Genomic DNA, 18,091 nt, shown 5'->3' with positions numbered 1-18,091 from the left:
CAGTCGGTTTGGGTCGACCCAATGAGCATCCCCAACTGTAGATAACATATTGAAGAGAATAAAGTGGAACTTATGTTGTAATGGTCAACTAGGTCAATGATGATTGAATTTTCAACATGAAGTTCCAAAGTTTTACTTAATGTGTGACATTAATTTGGCACTCCCAAACAGTAGTTACAACACATCCATCATATTACACAGAATCCCAGAATTCACATAGCCAACTGGAAGCACATACAAAAACATAAAGTGCTAGCAAATTATAATTCCAAATATAGGAAAGGGAAGGAACAGAAAGCAAAACCCCTAAAAAAGAAACTATTTTATAATACAGTCAACACAGATACAACTGGGTAATAAATTACTTAAAACTTCTCTGGGAAGACATCAGAATGCATCTAGTGCATTATACTTATTGCCATAGCATAAGAATATGAATGCTACAAAAAACTAAGGTGGGGCTTTGGATAGAGACAAATGGGTCTAGATTGGAAGGAATATCAACAAGCAGCTAAAAGTTGGTTTCTAAGATTCCTCCTAACGGGAAAGAACATAATTTCTTACAATATACCTTCTCCTAGCAATCATCTCGTTTGCTCGCAAAATTTGCACAAAGGTTGAACAAATAGCTTGAAGTTCCTCTTGCTTCAGTCAGATATCCTCATCTCAACTCCAAGAATGTCCTTGACCATCTCGTATGTCACGAAGGAAATTGCTATGGATGGGACCACCTAAAGAGAAAAGCAGTGCCATTAAAATGTAATATATACCAAATATTTCCATTAATAGCCCAGACGTAAATTGATATCTCATATGGATCTTCAAATTCATTTGAAAACGAGAAAATGAAGCTAAAGATAAGCCACCATTCACTCGATTAACCAATTAAAAGGATTTAATCCAGAAAATAGATTGTGCAACTCTCCATCAAAGACATGTACAAAAAGATGTTTGCTATGAAAAAAGGAAATACTGAAGCTAGTGATAGATAGTCAAATGAACATGGAATAATAAATTACACTACCTTCACCGAATTGGGGACCAAACCCTTGTACAATGCTCGAAATCCCTCGTGCCGAACTGTTTTCCTGAATGCATCAACCATACCAGTATATTCAAGGGCTGCCTTGCTCCTCCCCTCACCAGCCACGACTGTTGCAGCATCTTTCCAACCCACCATCTGCATTCTTCGTCGAATGACATCGAGAGGGTAAGCAACTGTCTGGCCAACAGTTCCAGCAGCAGCACCACATGCCAATTTTGTTGTCAAACTCAGCTCAGCGTCCTCAACCAGTCCATAAGGTTTAGTTTTAATCAACCAGTCTTTCAAAGATTCATACACAGAAAAGTTGAGACCCACGTATGGAATCTGCACAGACCATAGTAATTATTTCCTTTCTTTCAAATAAAATTTTTACTATATATATATATATGCCTCTTCATACAGAAACGAGAATTCTAAACCTTCTGTGAATACGAAAAAAATGTAAATGCACGGCATAATTCTATTAGGTACACCCTAAGTTTATGTCCCATCTGAAATGGGCTTTATTTTTAGAGTAAGACCAGAAACAGAAATTTATCACCAAAGCAAAAAAAGCTACATGCATTCAAGTGCAAGACTCTACTATGCAAATATGCAGTGAATCTTTGATGAACAAATTCAATAGGTAGCAGCAAAGGAGCTTCATAAATCAAGTATTTACTTACGACTCCTATAACAGAAGGTAGCCAGCCTCTGTACAGAGCCCGAGGGCCTTCTTCCCGGAGGACTGTAGAAAGGGCATGGAAGATTCCCCTATACTGGCGAGGAGATTTTTCTGTCTGTAAAAATACAGCAAAGAAACAAAGTTAGGCTATTAAAGTGAATACATGAAAATCTGGCCCTCGCACCTGGACACAACTCCAAAGAATACCTGGACAGTCAGCCGACCTCGTACCATATCCATTGGGTAAGTTGCTGACATGGCAATAATTCCAGCACATGCACCAGCTCCGAGTCGTAAAAGTGGAGTAAGCTGAGCCTCTTCTGCATGACATCATGAAGAAAAGTAACTTTAATCATCCATGATCATCATTATCATCTCTCTATATACAAACCCCCTTCCCCCTGGGCAACCCCAAAAATAGAGAGAGGGGCAAAGAGAGATTAAATGCGACAACAGCAGGAATTCACAATGCCACTAGGCAAAATATACCAGAAGAAAAGAAAAGTATCATTTTAAAAATTCTGGCTCAAATTATAACAAAACAAAAAGAAATGGATGGTCGTACCATTTCCAGTTTGTTGTCGATAAAGAAATAAAATACCCCTGTTTACAACAGGTGAGAAAATGGAAGAAATTAATTATTAGGGTAGAGAAATAAACATTAATGGGAATCAAAGACATATCAAAGTGGGGGGGTTTAAAGTGCAGAAACGTACAAAGATGCTTGCTCATAGCTGAAGAACTTGACTGCCGAGTTTGGGATGATACGAGCACAGTTAGTTCCATTGCCTTTAAACAATCCTCTGAAACCCTCAGTTTTCCATATATATTTCAAGCCTTGAATCGTTCCATTGTATTTGATACTATGAGGGTTTTGAACCTGCATAATCCAAAAGCAAAAACTATTCATTCAACTATAGTGACAACAATATATAGTACATCCAAAAGTAAAATATTCTCCCCAATGTCATCATGAGAATCATGAACATATTTCTCTCTCTCAAAGTAATATAAATAATCATGAAATTATATCTGCTTCCTAAAGGGAGAGGGAAAGACAAAAGCATTCCAGATGATGAAGACGAAACTACCTGGAGTAAAATTTTTAATCTTTCTAGCGGAGCAACAGCAGTACGTGAGCTGCAGCAGAAAGTACATGAGACATGTTAAGCGTATTAAACTACAAAGTAAAAAAAGCCTACCACAATGCAAGTACCAAGACAGAAAATTTTGTTGCTAACCCTACCCAATAACTATAGTTAGGTATGTATATATTAAATCCAACTGGGATAGAATTACTGAGAAAATGGAAAGAAGATTAGATGGGTGGGAAAGGCTCTGGTTATCTAAGGGTGGTCATTTCACGTTGATTAAGAGCGCTTTCCAGCCTTTCTACCTAATTCTTTTCTCTCTTCCCTATCTCTGTTAGTGTTGCCAATTGGTTAGAAAATTGAAAGAGGGATTTTTTTGTGGGATGGTTTGGATAATGGGTCTAAATTCCATCTTGTTAATTGGAAGAAGATTTGTACTCCTAGGAAGTTTGGGGATTAAAAGTTTGCTTACTTTCACTCGGATTCTTTTGGGTGGTTATAGAGATACGCTTTGGAGAGAGGCTTTTTGGCGATAGGTAGTGGATTAAAAATACGGTAGTTTGATGGGTGGTTGGTGCACTAATGTTGTCATGGGGCCTTATAGGGTGAGTTTATGAAAACATATTAGGAGGGGGTTGGGATGCCTTCTCTAGTTTTGTTAGTATGGATGTGAGCGATAGCTCTCAAACCAGGTTTTGGCATGACGTTTGGTGTTGGGATCGCTCTTTCAAGGAAACGTTTTCGTAGTTATTTTGCCTTACAAGGGATAAGGACACTCTGGTGGCTGACCATATATTTGCTCACAATGATGTGGTGCATTGGGACATAAATTTTATTAGATTAGTGCATGATTGGGAAGTGTATTCCGCATCTTCTTTCTTCAATGTTTTGTATTCCACCAGGATGGGTTGGGGCAGCAAAGATAAGTTATGTTGGATTCCTTCGGAAAGACGATCTTTTGAGGTCAAAACTTTTTACAAAGCTCTCTTTCCCAAAACTTTTTACAAAGCTCTCTTTCCCAATGTTTGACTCCCTTCCCTTGGAAGAGCATTTGTAGGACCAAGCCTCCTTTTTTGATAGGTAATATTAATTTATATAAAAACGCAAAGGAGCGCAACCTATGTACACAGGAAGTATACAATAGAGCCCATGTATACAATAGCTTTTAAGCTGAAAATAAAGCACATAAGTCTAAAAAATCCGCCAGCGTTGAAGCTTGCGATGAATGCCACATTACTCTCCATGAGAATAGTGTTTGGAGAACCCTTTTCTTCAACTCTACGAGTCCAAGTTCACGGTCCTCAAAACTCCATGCATTCCTTTCTCTCCATAAGCATCACATTACACACAAATGAGCCATTCTCCAAATTTGCAAAACTGTACGATTACCCCTTTGTCCTCTCCAACTTCCCAAACATTCCTTCATCCCACCCGGCATCACCCACGTAACACCAAACAACTGAAAAACCATGTTCCATACCTCCATAACAACCTCACAATGCAATAATAAATGATCAATTGATTCACCACTATGCTTGCACATACAACACCACTCTGTCACTATAATGTTCTTATGTAAATTGTCCAAAGTTAATACTTTCCCTAACACCGCCGTCCACACAAAAAAAGCCATTCTCAGAGGAGCTTTACTCTTCCAAATACTCTTCCAAGGACCAACAACCGGTGTCAAATTTACCCTTACCTAATAGTATGACTTCACCTCAAAATTCTCTCTTTGAGGGAATTCAACAAATTTTATCTACCCCACCATGCCTAATCTGTTGGGAATACAGTACCTCGGAAAATCTCGAAACCTCTTCCATTTCCCAATCATGAACAGGTTGAATAAACATTACAATCCAATGAATATCACCATTAGCTATATCCATATTCTCCTCCACCCATGCCTCCTTTGCGCATGCTATATTGAACAAGGCTGGAAACAGAATCTTCAATGGTGACTCCCCACACCACACATCTTGCCAAAACAACACTCTAGAACCGTCTCCTACTTCATGCTGCTTAAAATTATCACACCCCCTTCGAATACATTTCCGCACTCCCACCCCATAGGATCCTCCTACTTCCTTGGAGCACCAACCACCCCTCATCGTATCATATTTAACCTCCACTAATTATCTTCCTCATTGGCAAACCTCCACAATCATTTACCTAACAAAGCTTGATTGAACTTAATCAAATTCCTTACCCTTAATCTCCCCACCTGCATCGGCAAGCAAACCTTTGACTAGTTTACCAAATGAAACTTGAATTCGTCCCCTCTACCTCCCTACAAAAAGTCCCTTTGTATTTTTTCTATACACTTTGCCACTCTCATTGGAATCTGAAACAGAGATAAAGAGTGCGTGGGTATGTTAGAGAGACTGCTTTTAATCATCGTCAGCCTACCACCCTTGGATAAATACATCCACTTCCACCCTACCAACTTAGTCTCCATCTTCTTAATGACATTGTTCCATATAGATGGATCCCTATAATGAGCACCCAAAGGTAATCCCAAGTATGTAAATGGCACTGACTCCACCCACACCCAAGTATTCTCGACAAACCTTCCACATCTCCCACATCACCTATAGGGACAATAACAGACTTTGACAAATTTATTTTCAACCCCGAAACCGCTTCAAAACATAGCAGCAAACATCTCAAATGACAAAGCTATTCCACCTTTGGCTCGCAAAAGATAAGTGTGTCATCTATGAATAATAAGTGTGACATTATCATTACCTCAGAATGTCACAAACCCACCGAAAATCCAGACATAAGATCTCTCTTCACCGTTGCATTCATCATCCTGCTAAACGCCTCTATCACCAACACAAATAATAGAGGGGACAAAGGGTCCCCTTGTCTCACTCCTCGAGAGCTATTGAAAAAGCCTGCAAACGTTCCATTGATGAGGACGGAGAAACATACTATAGAGACACAATGATGAATCCAACCTCGCCATCTTTCCCCAAAACCACACCTCTCTAACATATATAGTATAACGTCCCAGTTGACATGATCAGAAGCCTTCTCCAAATTCAGCTTGCAAATAAGACCTGATTCCCCAGATCGAATTTGGCTATCCACACATTCATTCGCCTTTAAAATAGAGTCTAGTATTTGCCTACCTAGAATAAACGCATTTTGTGTATGTGACACAAGCTTCCCCAACACTGAGTTCAACCGACTAACCAGTACCTTCGAAATTATTTTATACACCCCACTTACAAGACTAATAGGGCGAAAATACTTGATCTCCACCACTCCAACTTTTTTGGAATAAGCGCCACAAATGTAGCGTTAATGCTCTTCTCAATTTTTTCACTCTCATGAAATTCCTTGAACACCGCCATCATGTCCTCCTTTACCACCCCCTAACATTTCTGAAAGAAAGCCATAGTAAATCCATCAGGGCCGGGTGCTTTGTCGCCCTTCAACTTCCTCACCACCTCCCATACTTCGTCTTCCTCAAATTCTCGCTCCATCCAAATTCTCTCCCCTTCATCAATGGAACTAAAATCCTGATTTACCATCAATAGAGCTAAAAGCCTGGTTGGTCTCCCCTAATACTGTTCAGAATACAGTGTTTTATGAAAATGCACAATATGATCCTGTATAATTGCTGGATCCTCTGTCCTGCTCCCACCCACCATCATGGCAGCAACCGTGTTATTTTGCCTATGCGAATTGGCCAACCTATGGAAGAACTTCATATTCCGATCTCTCTCTTTCAACCACAATGCCCTAGATTTCTACCTCCAACTCACTTCTTGATAAAGAGTCTTCTCTAGGTTGTTAGAACACTCTTCTCACTTAATTATCTCCTCCTTCGTTAAAGCTCTACTTTCTTTAATGCGATCCAGCTCACTCAATCCCTCCTCCATCTCCTTTTTCCGTATCCTTATGTCTCCACACACCTCCACATTCCATTTTTTGAGATCACCTTTCAGAGCTTTCAACTTTCGAGCCAACACATAACTCGGATTACCTTCAAAGTAATAAGAGTCCCACCACCGCTTTACCTGCTCCATGAAACCCTCCTCTTGTAACCACATATTCTCAAACCTAAAAGGTTTTCGACCCCTTCTTCCCGTTCCACACTCTAATACCAACGAAAAATGGTCTGATAGTACCCTAGGAAGCCTTTTCTGACATACATCTGGAAAATATTCCTCCCATTATGTAGATATCAAGAATCTATCAAGTCTGGACCCCACACGCCGATTAGACCATGTGACCCTCCCCCCTACCATGGGAATATCGATAAGCCCCTGCTCAAAAATAAAATCTGGAAAAATCGATCATTGCTTGCGTGGGTCTAGATACACGTAATCATTCTCCTGGATTTCGAACTACATTAAAATCCTCTCCCATACACCAAGGCCTTTCCCACAGATTCATTAATCCACCCAGTTCATCCCATAAATTGCTTCTAACGCCATCATCATTTGGCCCATAAACACCAGCAAAAGCCCATTTGAAATTTTCTGTAACACTTTTAAATACACAAGCTACTACAAATCGCCCTACACATTCCTCAATCTTCTCCACCACTCGCCTATCCCACATTAATAAAATACCCCCGGACGCACCAGTAGATCCCAAGTACAACCAATCAACATAAGTACACCCTCACACACTCTGAATCACCTCTATATTAATGACTTCCATTTTTGTCTCCTGCAAACACACAATATCAGCCTTCCACTCTCATAACCTCCTCCTAATCTTCATTCTTTTCTCAGGCTCATTCATACCTCTCACATTCCACAAAATTAGTTTTGGCTTCATTAACAATATTTACCAGCCCTCCCCTTTCCAGTCGATTTAGATGATCCCTTCACATCATAGTTCACCATGCATTCCAACCGCTTTAGTTGCGATTTCCTCGATTCCCCGATTTGTCACTCGCCTATTGACCATTACCCACTCCCCTGTAAGGTCTACAGGCCTCGATGGCAGTAAACAGAGCCAACAACTCCTCCTCATGCCCATCACATGCTAGGCCCAATGCATGACAGTATTCTAATACCCTCTCTAGCACCCAATCTGGAGACACTGGTTGAGCTCCTCCAACTTCTCCCATTATGGCCAATGGTTGAATATGCAACATCTCTGTCCCCCCCCCAAACCCAAAATCTCATCTACTGTCCCGACCCTCTCTATCAGTGCAAATTCCCCATCTCCATCTCCTATACTCTCCTCTTCCTCCCTATTCTCTCCCGCTGCTTCATCTTTCTCATTTTCAAGTCTGTAGAGCACTGTATCCGAATCCCCAATGTCGCCAAACCCATGGGTCTCCTTTGCCACACCTGCCACACTCGTACCTGCCTCCCCGTCCTTGTTCAGTGACCCATTTTGTTTATCGGCTGCATGTATATCACCCACGAGTTGCTCAGTTGATTTCTCCACGGTCACAACCTCCTCTCCGGCACATTCTGTGTATACCGCATCACGGCTGGTCATCTCCACTATTGGCGGCCTGGCAAAGCCACCTCTCCAGCCTGTGCAACTTCTTCTGCCTCTGTTTCACCCATTTCTATGCCGAACCCACCCAACTTTGTTGCCAAAGCCCCCTCTAATCCGCCTACCAAAATTGCTGCGTTCATCGGACCTTCATTGTCTTCTTGTCCCATAGCAGGCGTCCTACTCCGGCTATTCTCCGGTGGCTCCTCAATCGCTAGTTGTTCCATTCGACCCACAGTTGGCTTTCTTTGAAAAGAAGATTTTTGAGGTCCAAACTTTTTACAAAGCTCTCCTTCCCAATGTTTGACTCCCTTCCCTTGAAAGAGCATTTGGAAGACTAAGGCGCCTTTGAGGTTAGCTTTCTTCACTTGGACAACATCTTTAGGGAGAATTCTCATTCTGAATAACCTTCACAAGTGTCGCATCATAGTAATGGATTGGTGATGTATGTGTAAAAAGAGTGGGAAAACTTCTTATCATCTCCGTTTTCATTGTTATGTTGAGAGAGATTTGTGGAATATAGTTTTTTAGATGTTTGGAGTACAATGGGTTATACCTAGATGTATGGTTCTAACTTGTTGGAAAGGAAGAGTCAATCGAAACAATATGAAAACTGTTAGAATGTAATCCCTACATGTTTTATGTGCCTTTGGAGAGAAAGGAATGCTCGAAGTTTCGATGATTGCGAGAAGACAAATCAGATCTACATCTATGTTTTCTTAAATCCCTCTTTGAGTGGATTTCTACTAACGTCTTTCTCAATGTCTCTAACTTTGTAGATTTATGTGCTCTGGGCATTTTCTCTTGTAAACTTAGTGTACTTGGGTTGCGCCCGTAGTGCTTTTTAATGAACTCGATTTTACTTATAAAAAATAAAAGTTAGGCGTAGTAATGAGGCAGGTCAATATTTTTTTTTTCTTCCGGTTCAAGCACCTCAACTAAAGACAGCATTCGGATACATAGCAAAATCATGATTTATATAGGAAAGAATCAATACACTTAAGGCATATTGATCTAGACAACTTTTTTCAAACAAAATGCTTAAAAAACCTTCAGGCTCAATACCTCTGGTCTGTAAAACATGCCAATATCACATGTTAATCACTAAGACGGCCATACTCCCTGTAGTCGGAGTGAAGGGTGAAGTCATGAACTCAAAACCTACTGGGTGAGTAACTTAACAAAACCAAAAACTGAAAAAATTAAAAAATTAAAAAATTAAAAATTAAAAAAATTAAAAAAAAAAATTAAAAATTAAAAAAAAAAAAAAAAAAAAAAGAGAGAGAGAAAAAAGGAGGTAAAAATATCATAAATTTGGTACCATTCATGGAGCCATGTAACAGTAAAGATGCATAACATCCTAATTTGCCTTGAATCCAGTCCCTTAACAGCCAGGATAAGAAAATCTAAATGATATTAAATAACCCCCGCCCCTAAGATGACCAAAAACAATAAAGTGGTACCAATAACAGAATGCCCTACTCGAATTTGTTTCAAAGCACTGTCAATGAGTATCTGATCTCACACCCATCTAAACCTCCCCAACAATCTGACCCAAGGATATAACCAATTTCCTCAAGAGACACTTCCGATGAACACCAAGAACCAAATAGAGAAAAATAATTCATGCATCTCTGAAGTGACAATTCCTAAAACCATCCAAATTCGGTAATTCAACCAAATGAAACAAGAAATACACGCCGAATTTACAAGACTCAGAGGGTAAACTTAGTTCTCCAATGATTCATGCAACTCTAAGAAGGGCAATCTCAAAAATAACCAAAATTGTTAATTGAACCAAATTGAAATGAAAAATAGAGACCAAATTTTTCATTTCTTACATAGTAAACTTAGGTATCTGCCATGACGCTCAAGAGGCAAATAATACCCAAAAAGAAAGAAAAAAAAAAAAAAAATCATCACAGTATTTGAATAATCACCTCAACCACTATATGTATACGACAAATTCATAAAATATATTCTTACAGTTCATTCACACATACATTTACATGTAAATATGTATGTGTGTTTGTGTGTGCGCGTGTATAAAAACTAAATGAAATCGCAAAAACCAAAAGCTTAGAAATGAAAATTTGAAAATTCCAATAATTAAAGGAGAAATTACTAAAATTAACGAAAATAAGATAAAAAAAAAAAAAAAAACACGAGCAAAATCAAACAACAAAGAGGAATGGTCCAGACAAAATCAAAACTTTTTCTCCCAAAAAAAGAGGATCCAGCAAAATCACGGAAACCAAACAGAGCCAAAATCAGAGAACTCACACTCCGCCAGCGACTCCTCCGGCGACGAGCGACTTGCAGATGCTTAGGACGGCGTGGCCCGGCGCCTTCACCCCTTCCCTCGCGAGCTTCGCCTCCTCCGCGAGGTTCACGATCGTCGACACCGCGGACTCGCTCGTCGTTTTCCCCACAACATCTTCCGACGCCATCGCTAAAAAACCCTAGGGTTTCGCGGTCAAAACGCCCCGCTCGACCGGTTCTCCGGCCACTTAGCGACGTCGTTTAGCAGTGAGAGCGAGTTCGCATGTCCGTACGAGCACGCTTTGCTAGAGATGACCGCGTGTACGTTTGGTTCGGTTTTAGAAAGACCAAAAAAGAAAAAAAAAAAAAACAGAAAAAGAAAATGTGAAGGGCAAAATAAAAAAAAAAATGAAAAATGAATATTTATATTCAATGAAGTGGATTGAGCTTTTCCTCACCATTCATTTACCTAATTATAAATCTTGACCAACTTATACGTCTCCCTACATTTTTTTCACCCATTTGGGAATATGACGTGTCGCAATTATAACACTTCTTGGTCTTTAGAGTTGAGAAGTATTTTTGTTATTTATTTATTTATTTTTTAATAAAATTGTCCCTCAATTATAAACAATATGATACTCTCCTCACATTGGTGAAAATGTGGTTACGATAAAACCGTTAATGGCAATCGCCTAGGTAGTTAGTACAATTAGTTAACTGCCTCTGTTATCCGCTTAGGCGATTAACAGGCATTTAGCCAATTCTTTATAATAGTTAGCGGTTATTTAATAAGGAAAAAAGAGAAAAAAAATTAGAAAAAAAAAAACTAAAACCACGTCATTTTATGTATATATATGAGGTTAGTGGTTTTTTTAACCGCCTTCAAAAGCGGTTACGAGGTTAGCTGTTAGGATGATTAGGGCAATTAGCAACTAACCGGACTGTTAATAATCGCCCGATATTTTAGTTTTACTCTCCCATTTATTTGAATTGGAAATGATCCAAAAAAATGAACTATTGAAATTTATTAGAGTAGATAAGTTACGTAACCTCTCTCTTAGATGTCAAAATTCAAATACCCTAATAACATGATATACGAATTGAGTCCCATAACTTTATTTATTTAATTGTAATTTTTTAAAATACTTAAAATATTCTACCAAACATCTATTTTCAAACATGAAAATATACTTTTTTTTTTCTTTTTTTTTAAAAAAATTTTAGGATTTTATTGAAGTATGTAGGACGTAAAGAATAGAATCTATATAGATTTTTAAAGATAATTTTATGGAAAATCGTGACACTTTATCGATTGTATATACGGTTGCGTAAGTATTTATTAAATCTCGCATAGCTGCGAGTTTGGTGAAAGTATAATATAAATTACTAAAATTTTATTTTGTTGTATTTAATAACTTTTAAATTACAGAACATCATATATGTATATATTATTAAATTTATAAATTTATTGATAATAAAATCACTCAGTTTCATTTTTTTCTCGGGCAAACTCGTGTGTTGGGCATCATTGATTTATATTCCGGAGATCTCCTGTAAAGAAATTGTAGATTATTAAATTATGCGAATTTAGATTGTTTCTTATATGAAACTGCATAAAAAATAATGCATATTACCAATGCTAATTGAATATATTTTCATCACATTCTTGTGTTTTATGTCCTATAAAAGTTTTGAACCAAAAACCATATTTTAGAGTAACATGCCACGTTTTTATCATTTTTAAACCGTTCAATTTTATTTATTTTAAAAAAAAAACCCCTAAATTTACATAATTTTTTTTAAAAAAATTATAAGGAATTGATGAAAATAGGATTGACAATGTAGATGCAAGAAGTGATGGAATATGATTCTCTCCAATCCATTATGGATTGGAGAATATGCAGTTGATTTCTTTTTTGAAATCCTACAGCCATAAATATGACACATGTCCCACTACCATAAAAAAAAAAAGATTAAAAAAAAAGAAGAAATTAATTAATAAAAAAATAAGGAGTGATTGGCTACTCCATCTTGGCCATAGTGGCCTGGGGGTAGTCCGGCCACCCCTAAACCCAAACTATATATATATATATATATATATATATATATCTTGTTTGGCCCCGTGGACCACCCCCAAGGGCAAAACGCTTTTTTTTTTTTTTTTGGTAGATTTGGCGACCACCCCCAAGGGTCATGGGGTGGCTGAAGCCCTCCCCTAGCCCCAATTGAGGTGGTCTGGTCACTCCTTAATTTTTTATAATTTTTTATAATTTTATTTTGTAATTTTTTTAAAAAATATATATATAATATTTTATTATTATTTTTTATTAATGGAACTAATGTTCTATGTCTCAGGATCTCTTTAAAAAGATTCTGACCTTTAACTGGATATTCTCCAATTTAAAATGAACCAGAAACCATCTATCTAGAAGTGATAGTATTCAAAGCTTATCCATAAATGTCACTATTTCATTGGAAGCCAAAACCGTGGATAATTTAATGGAATCGATGCTTTTGGTTTGGTTGTCAATATCCAAAACCTCAATGAAAGTGATGGGGTTGTTGAAAGAAATAGCTATCAATTTCAGCATTTGATCGTGCTAAAAGGACAATAAATCCTAGCCACATTTGCACAAGAGAGTAATACGTGGCAGTTTTCGATGCCATTTGATGTTACGTACTAATATTCCTTTATAATCTGTTTTTTTTTTTCTACGCAAATACTATTCCTTGATAATTACCGTTGAATTATTCTCTTTACAATGAAGCAAGGAATTTTAAAGAGAAAAATTGAGGCTGTTGTTTTCCAGGTTGCTGGGAGAGGAATTATTCCAACACCAAAGCCAAAGGAAACTAAATTTGTGTCGTGGAATTATAGATTGTCAATTTTCTTCATTTAATTTGATTATAGTATTTATAATGTCTTTGCCACTTATGGATGCCATGATAGGGACTGTTTATCTTTGACCACATCCTCTCAAATGTATATATTCCCAACACAATTTAGTATTAAGGGCAGGATTGATACAAAAAATAATTATTATTAAAAATGAAATAATTATTTTTAGTTTTTAAATTCTTATATATTTTATATATTTATAATTTATAATTTTTTATTTTTAATATGAGTGACACGTGTCATGATTTTATTGGCACCAACGTGATATACCGATAGAATCCGTCAAGTTTTTTGACGGAATTTGACGGCCGAGAATAATTTGTTATTTATGCATATTCTAAGGAACTCTTGTAACATTTTAATACCACATGAAACTTATTGCAAATTAAGTAAACTACATGGATTTTTACACCAATCATTTTTATTTTTCTTATAATAAAGCTCAAATATAAAAATTCAATCTCTAGTTGTTCTGCTTTTACTCTTTTGGATCAGGATCCTCTATAATTGGGTGATCAAATTTTACTGAAATTCAAGCGGCCTATAAAAAAGGGGCTACTGAATTTACCTACCTGGACTAAATAGGTGGGTCACATACTTTAAGTTGTCCGAATCAAATAGGTCATGCAACCCACTCTATGTAGATTGTTTGAATTTAAGTGAAATTGGAACACCCAATTGTAAGGATTTTCATTCTACTCTTCTTTTTTTGCTTCTTAAAAAAAAAAAAAAAAAAAAAAAAAACCTAACTTCAACCTAGGATTTGTATGGACTCTCACATTTCAGGCCCAACCCTCCATACTTGCTGGCCATAAAAAATAAAAAAATAAAAATACTAGGGGAGCAGTACAAAGTGTCGCGAGGCCACCACTACAAAACGACAAAAAAAGACATAAAAAACTGACTACCCAATAGAAAAGGATCATTTCCATTTCAAATTCTCTCAATTTCCTTCGGTTAGTACATTTAGAAAGGCAAAATTGTTCAAATTTTTTTTAGGTTAAAATTTTTGGACAACACTACCCTTCTAAATGCATTAACTGGAGAAAATATTGGAGGGGATTTGAAATGGAGAGGATCCTTTTCCCCGGCCAATAGGTTAATATTTTTTCTTCTTTTTTATTTTTTTATTTTTTTATTTTATTTTATTTTATTTTTTTAATGTGATGATCAATGCTATCATAATGAGATCATGGAAGTCAATTTTGAAATTTCAAAAAAAAAAAGGCTAGATAATGCTTTACTTTTTGTTGGCATTAATCAATTGCTTTTAAGATAGTTGATTGTTATTTTTTATAAAATAAATTTAATTTTTACACGAGGGAAAATTTCACTTAATTAACTTCCCAAAACTTTCATCACTTTTGCAATCATTTACATAAAGTTCAAAAACTCTCAATTTATTAGTGGTTATAATTTAAAAAAAGTATACAATTTCACAATTCCGTTATTTAACCCCAAAATACCACTTCATTTTAAAATAGGTTTAGGACATTGATTCTTCTGTTGTCGCTTGGAAAAATTTCAAAGGTCGTTGCGGTGGTGCAAGTTTGAACAGTAGTGTTGATTGTGGTTTTTTTGTTGTTTTGATGGGTTGGAGTTGGGCGGAGGACCTTTTTGTGTGGAAAATTATATTGAGTTGTATTTTTTATATAATAGACGAATTATATTTGAACAATTGTAATAGAAAGAAGTTGTTTATTTTAGTTAGATGTTGTGGAAGATTATGTTGTCAAATTTATAAACAAATATCGATCTAAGATATATAGCGAAGATTGGCTTCTCTATGATGCTGCATGCCAAGCTGAGAAATGCAACACAAAATCAATGAATTAATTAGAAATGATTTGTGGATGATCTCTGTGTGATTTGATTACATCTTTTGGGAAACAACACAAATCCAACGTACATCTTCTTTATTGTCGCCGTAGTCCCCCTATGAAATCAACACAAAGCAATGAATATTTAGAAATATAGTTTAAATATTTACACCAACAGAAATACACAAAGTTAGGTTGCAAAGTTTTGCAAAACAATGTGCATATTTACCTTGAGAATAACATGAGCAAACGCTGAAAATTGCAAAGAACCCAGCCACCGAAATCAGAATCCCTCTATAATCACATAATCTAGGAGGCAATTCAGAGAAAATCCATCAAATGTGAACACACACACATATATATATATATATATATATATATATATATAAATTCGAGCACAAAGAGATTGAACAAGAGGGTGCCTTAAATTATTAAACGCACTTAATTAAATTCGAATGGTCAAAGATGTTCACCTTGAGAAAGAAAGAAATGGTGGATTTGAGAGCTTCATTGGGTTCCTCTTCATCTCAGAACCTACAACGGGCTAAAATTGATTGAATGTGAAAAGTTAGGGACGTTTTACCTTTACGTTACATCATAATTAATACTTTATTTTAAAAAACAAAAATACATTCTCAAAATAATGATACAATTAAAAAAAAAAAAAAAAAAAAAAAAAAGAGGAAGAAGAAAAAAAGACCGACAACAAGCATCATTACAATACAACAAGCGTATAAAACATCATAATAATTTGCATGTAGCCCACAAGCAACCATAAATTAATGACAAATAGAGTAAGATTTTTTTTGTTTTATGAATAAACAATCCACTAAGCATTAAGGTTAGCTTTAAAAGAGTAGGATTTTTAACAACCCCCACCAACACACACTAAAGGGGAAAGGATTCGAGCAAGCTTACACTCTTTCTTCCTTGAAAAGTTGGCTGGATCCAAATTGGGGTTATAAACGTTGATGTTGGAGAAGACGGAAACTGTGATAGAAGACGATGCTGAAAGCTTTCATCTCCCAAGTTAAAATGAGTAATAGGATGGACACATAGCTGAGGACAACCAGGCCTAAAATAATCCACAAAGTATATACAATTTGGATGGCATCCAAGCAAGCCAGAAGCCGGCACATAGGTTGAAGAATTGTCATCCAAGAACCAAGCACCGTCACCAAGAACAAGGTCATTCGTTTCAACTTCAACCCACTTGGGCTTCCCATTCAGAAATAGTAGCTTGAAAATCTTGAACCCTTGTGTCACCAAAGGAGCTATTTGCATCTTCATACCACCAAAAATCTCATCGATAAAACTAAAAGTAGTCCTTACAAACAATAGTAGATCTCCACCAGCTGATTCCACAATATAGTACTTCTTCATCTTTGTGGAGGCGTCATAAGAAAAGCAGTCACTTGAAACAATGTTTAGCTTGGGAGATCGATGTTCACTAATATCACAAGTTTGGACACCACCAAATTTATCGAGGGCATAAAACAAACCTTTGGAATAAATAACATCTGTAACATTTTGACTATGCTCTATGCAAGTCCATTCTTTATCACCTCCCCTAATGAAACACAAATCACAAGCTCTAGAGATAACCATGACCGTGTAATCATCAGGAGTCACTATAGGGTCAACTGACAATATAACCTTATCAATATGAAGGTAGAATCTACGTAAAAACGGTGGAAGGCGAATAATTTCATCACCCCCTTTGACTTTGGAGCAAAATGGATATGATAGGGTGATGACAGAATCCCCATCCACGCAAATCAACCATCCATGTGAAGAACCACACCATCTTCGACTACCACTGGGCATGAATGATTTTATCTTGTATGTTTTGTTTTGGTCGAAACTGAGTATACCGATTGTAGTTTCTCCCTCATTGGACAAAGGACTGTGAGATAAAAACAGTAGTGGAGGTTGATGCATAGAAAGTTTGAGACGCCTCTCCTCATTGTACTTCTCTAGGGCAAAGGCGTGCCATGACTTGCAAACAACACTAAAGCGAACATAGTCGGAGAGTGTTACTAAGTTGTCTATAATCAAAACAAGAAGGCCCTTCGGAAGGCACGCCCAGTCAGAGTCCGTGGAAACTGTAGAGTTTTTCTTCTCTAACTGTTTGTGTTCAATGAGCGCCGTCTTGTCTTGATGAAATAATGTTGAAGCGCGCGTGTGTACTGCTATGCCCTACATGGTTGAAAGAGAGATGATCAAAGAGAATAAAAAAAAAAAAAAAATCCTAAAAGATTTGTCAAGGCGTAGTTGAGATAGAATATTCTTCACACAAGAAGAAAAAAAGAGAGAGATAGAATAATGGGTTATATTTTCTTATTTTTGAAGAACTTTCTTAACATTGGGCCACCAAGTGTGGAATGACTGAAACTACAAAATCAAGTCCTCAATATTGAAAGTTATGCATCAAAACTTTCAGATTACAATAAAGATAAAGAAGATAAAAGGCATAAAGCTATCAGACGAATACCCTTGTATTTATATACACTTGTAACTTATTAGGCTTTATTGATAACCCTTTTTCTATTCTATTAGGTTATATGAGTGATACCATCCAGCAGTTACCAATTAATAGGCCGGTCTAAAGGTATTGCCAATAACCCTATCAAGATGAATTGAATTAATCGGTTCAATTTTGAGGCATTAGAGTTTCTAACCTCGTGTTTTAAAGCATTTTCAATTGATTACTCATTCTCTTTTTCATCCGAATCAAGAATGGGAAGGAACTCCAATTGGCTTAGGAAAAAAAAAAAAAGCTTATAAAACATCGTAATAATTTGCATGTAATTACCCACAAGCAACCATAAA

General features: G+C 36.7%; 2 protein-coding genes across 2 annotated transcripts; both read right to left on the bottom strand.

Moving 5' to 3' along the window:
- Positions 1–307: 307 nt before the first annotated feature.
- Positions 308–10,885, bottom strand: LOC132176145 (mitochondrial adenine nucleotide transporter ADNT1). Its single transcript, XM_059588274.1, has 8 exons — positions 10,559–10,885; positions 2,801–2,849; positions 2,426–2,589; positions 2,275–2,312; positions 1,917–2,029; positions 1,711–1,824; positions 1,025–1,369; positions 308–731 (listed from the first exon to the last, which is right to left on the bottom strand). Exons 1-8 carry the CDS (start codon positions 10,723–10,725, stop codon positions 648–650), a joined length of 1,074 nt encoding a protein of 357 aa, XP_059444257.1. The 5' UTR covers positions 10,726–10,885; the 3' UTR covers positions 308–647.
- Positions 10,886–15,244: 4,359 nt separating this feature from the next.
- Positions 15,245–16,813, bottom strand: LOC132173298 (uncharacterized). Its single transcript, XM_059584754.1, has 4 exons — positions 16,178–16,813; positions 15,733–15,803; positions 15,489–15,568; positions 15,245–15,375 (listed from the first exon to the last, which is right to left on the bottom strand). The coding sequence occupies exons 1-4, from the start codon at positions 16,640–16,642 to the stop codon at positions 15,356–15,358; spliced, it is 636 nt and encodes a 211-aa protein (XP_059440737.1). The 5' UTR covers positions 16,643–16,813; the 3' UTR covers positions 15,245–15,355.
- Between the last annotated feature and the right edge of the window lie 1,278 nt (positions 16,814–18,091).

This window comes from Corylus avellana, chromosome ca3, assembly GCF_901000735.1.
Source record: "Corylus avellana chromosome ca3, CavTom2PMs-1.0".
NCBI classification, from domain to species: Eukaryota; Viridiplantae; Streptophyta; class Magnoliopsida; order Fagales; family Betulaceae; genus Corylus; species Corylus avellana.
The sequence above is the reverse complement of the archived record's forward strand: the minus strand, read 5'-3'. Positions and strand labels throughout refer to the sequence as shown.

Coding starts and splice junctions, on each gene's coding strand:
- LOC132173298 (XM_059584754.1), bottom strand. CDS start 16,642: ATGAAGAAGTACTATATTGTGGAATCAGCTGGTGGAGATCTACTATTG. Junction 15,804..16,177: donor CTTTTCAAGGAAGAAAGAGT/GTAAGCTTGCTC, acceptor AATCAATTTTAG/CCCGTTGTAGGTTCTGAGAT. Junction 15,376..15,488: donor TTGCTCATGTTATTCTCAAG/GTAAATATGCAC, acceptor TTGATTTCATAG/GGGGACTACGGCGACAATAA.
- LOC132176145 (XM_059588274.1), bottom strand. CDS start 10,725: ATGGCGTCGGAAGATGTTGTGGGGAAAACGACGAGCGAGTCCGCGGTG. Junction 2,590..2,800: donor GATTAAAAATTTTACTCCAG/GTAGTTTCGTCT, acceptor TGGATTATGCAG/GTTCAAAACCCTCATAGTAT. Junction 1,370..1,710: donor TACCTTCTGTTATAGGAGTC/GTAAGTAAATAC, acceptor TGGTCTGTGCAG/ATTCCATACGTGGGTCTCAA.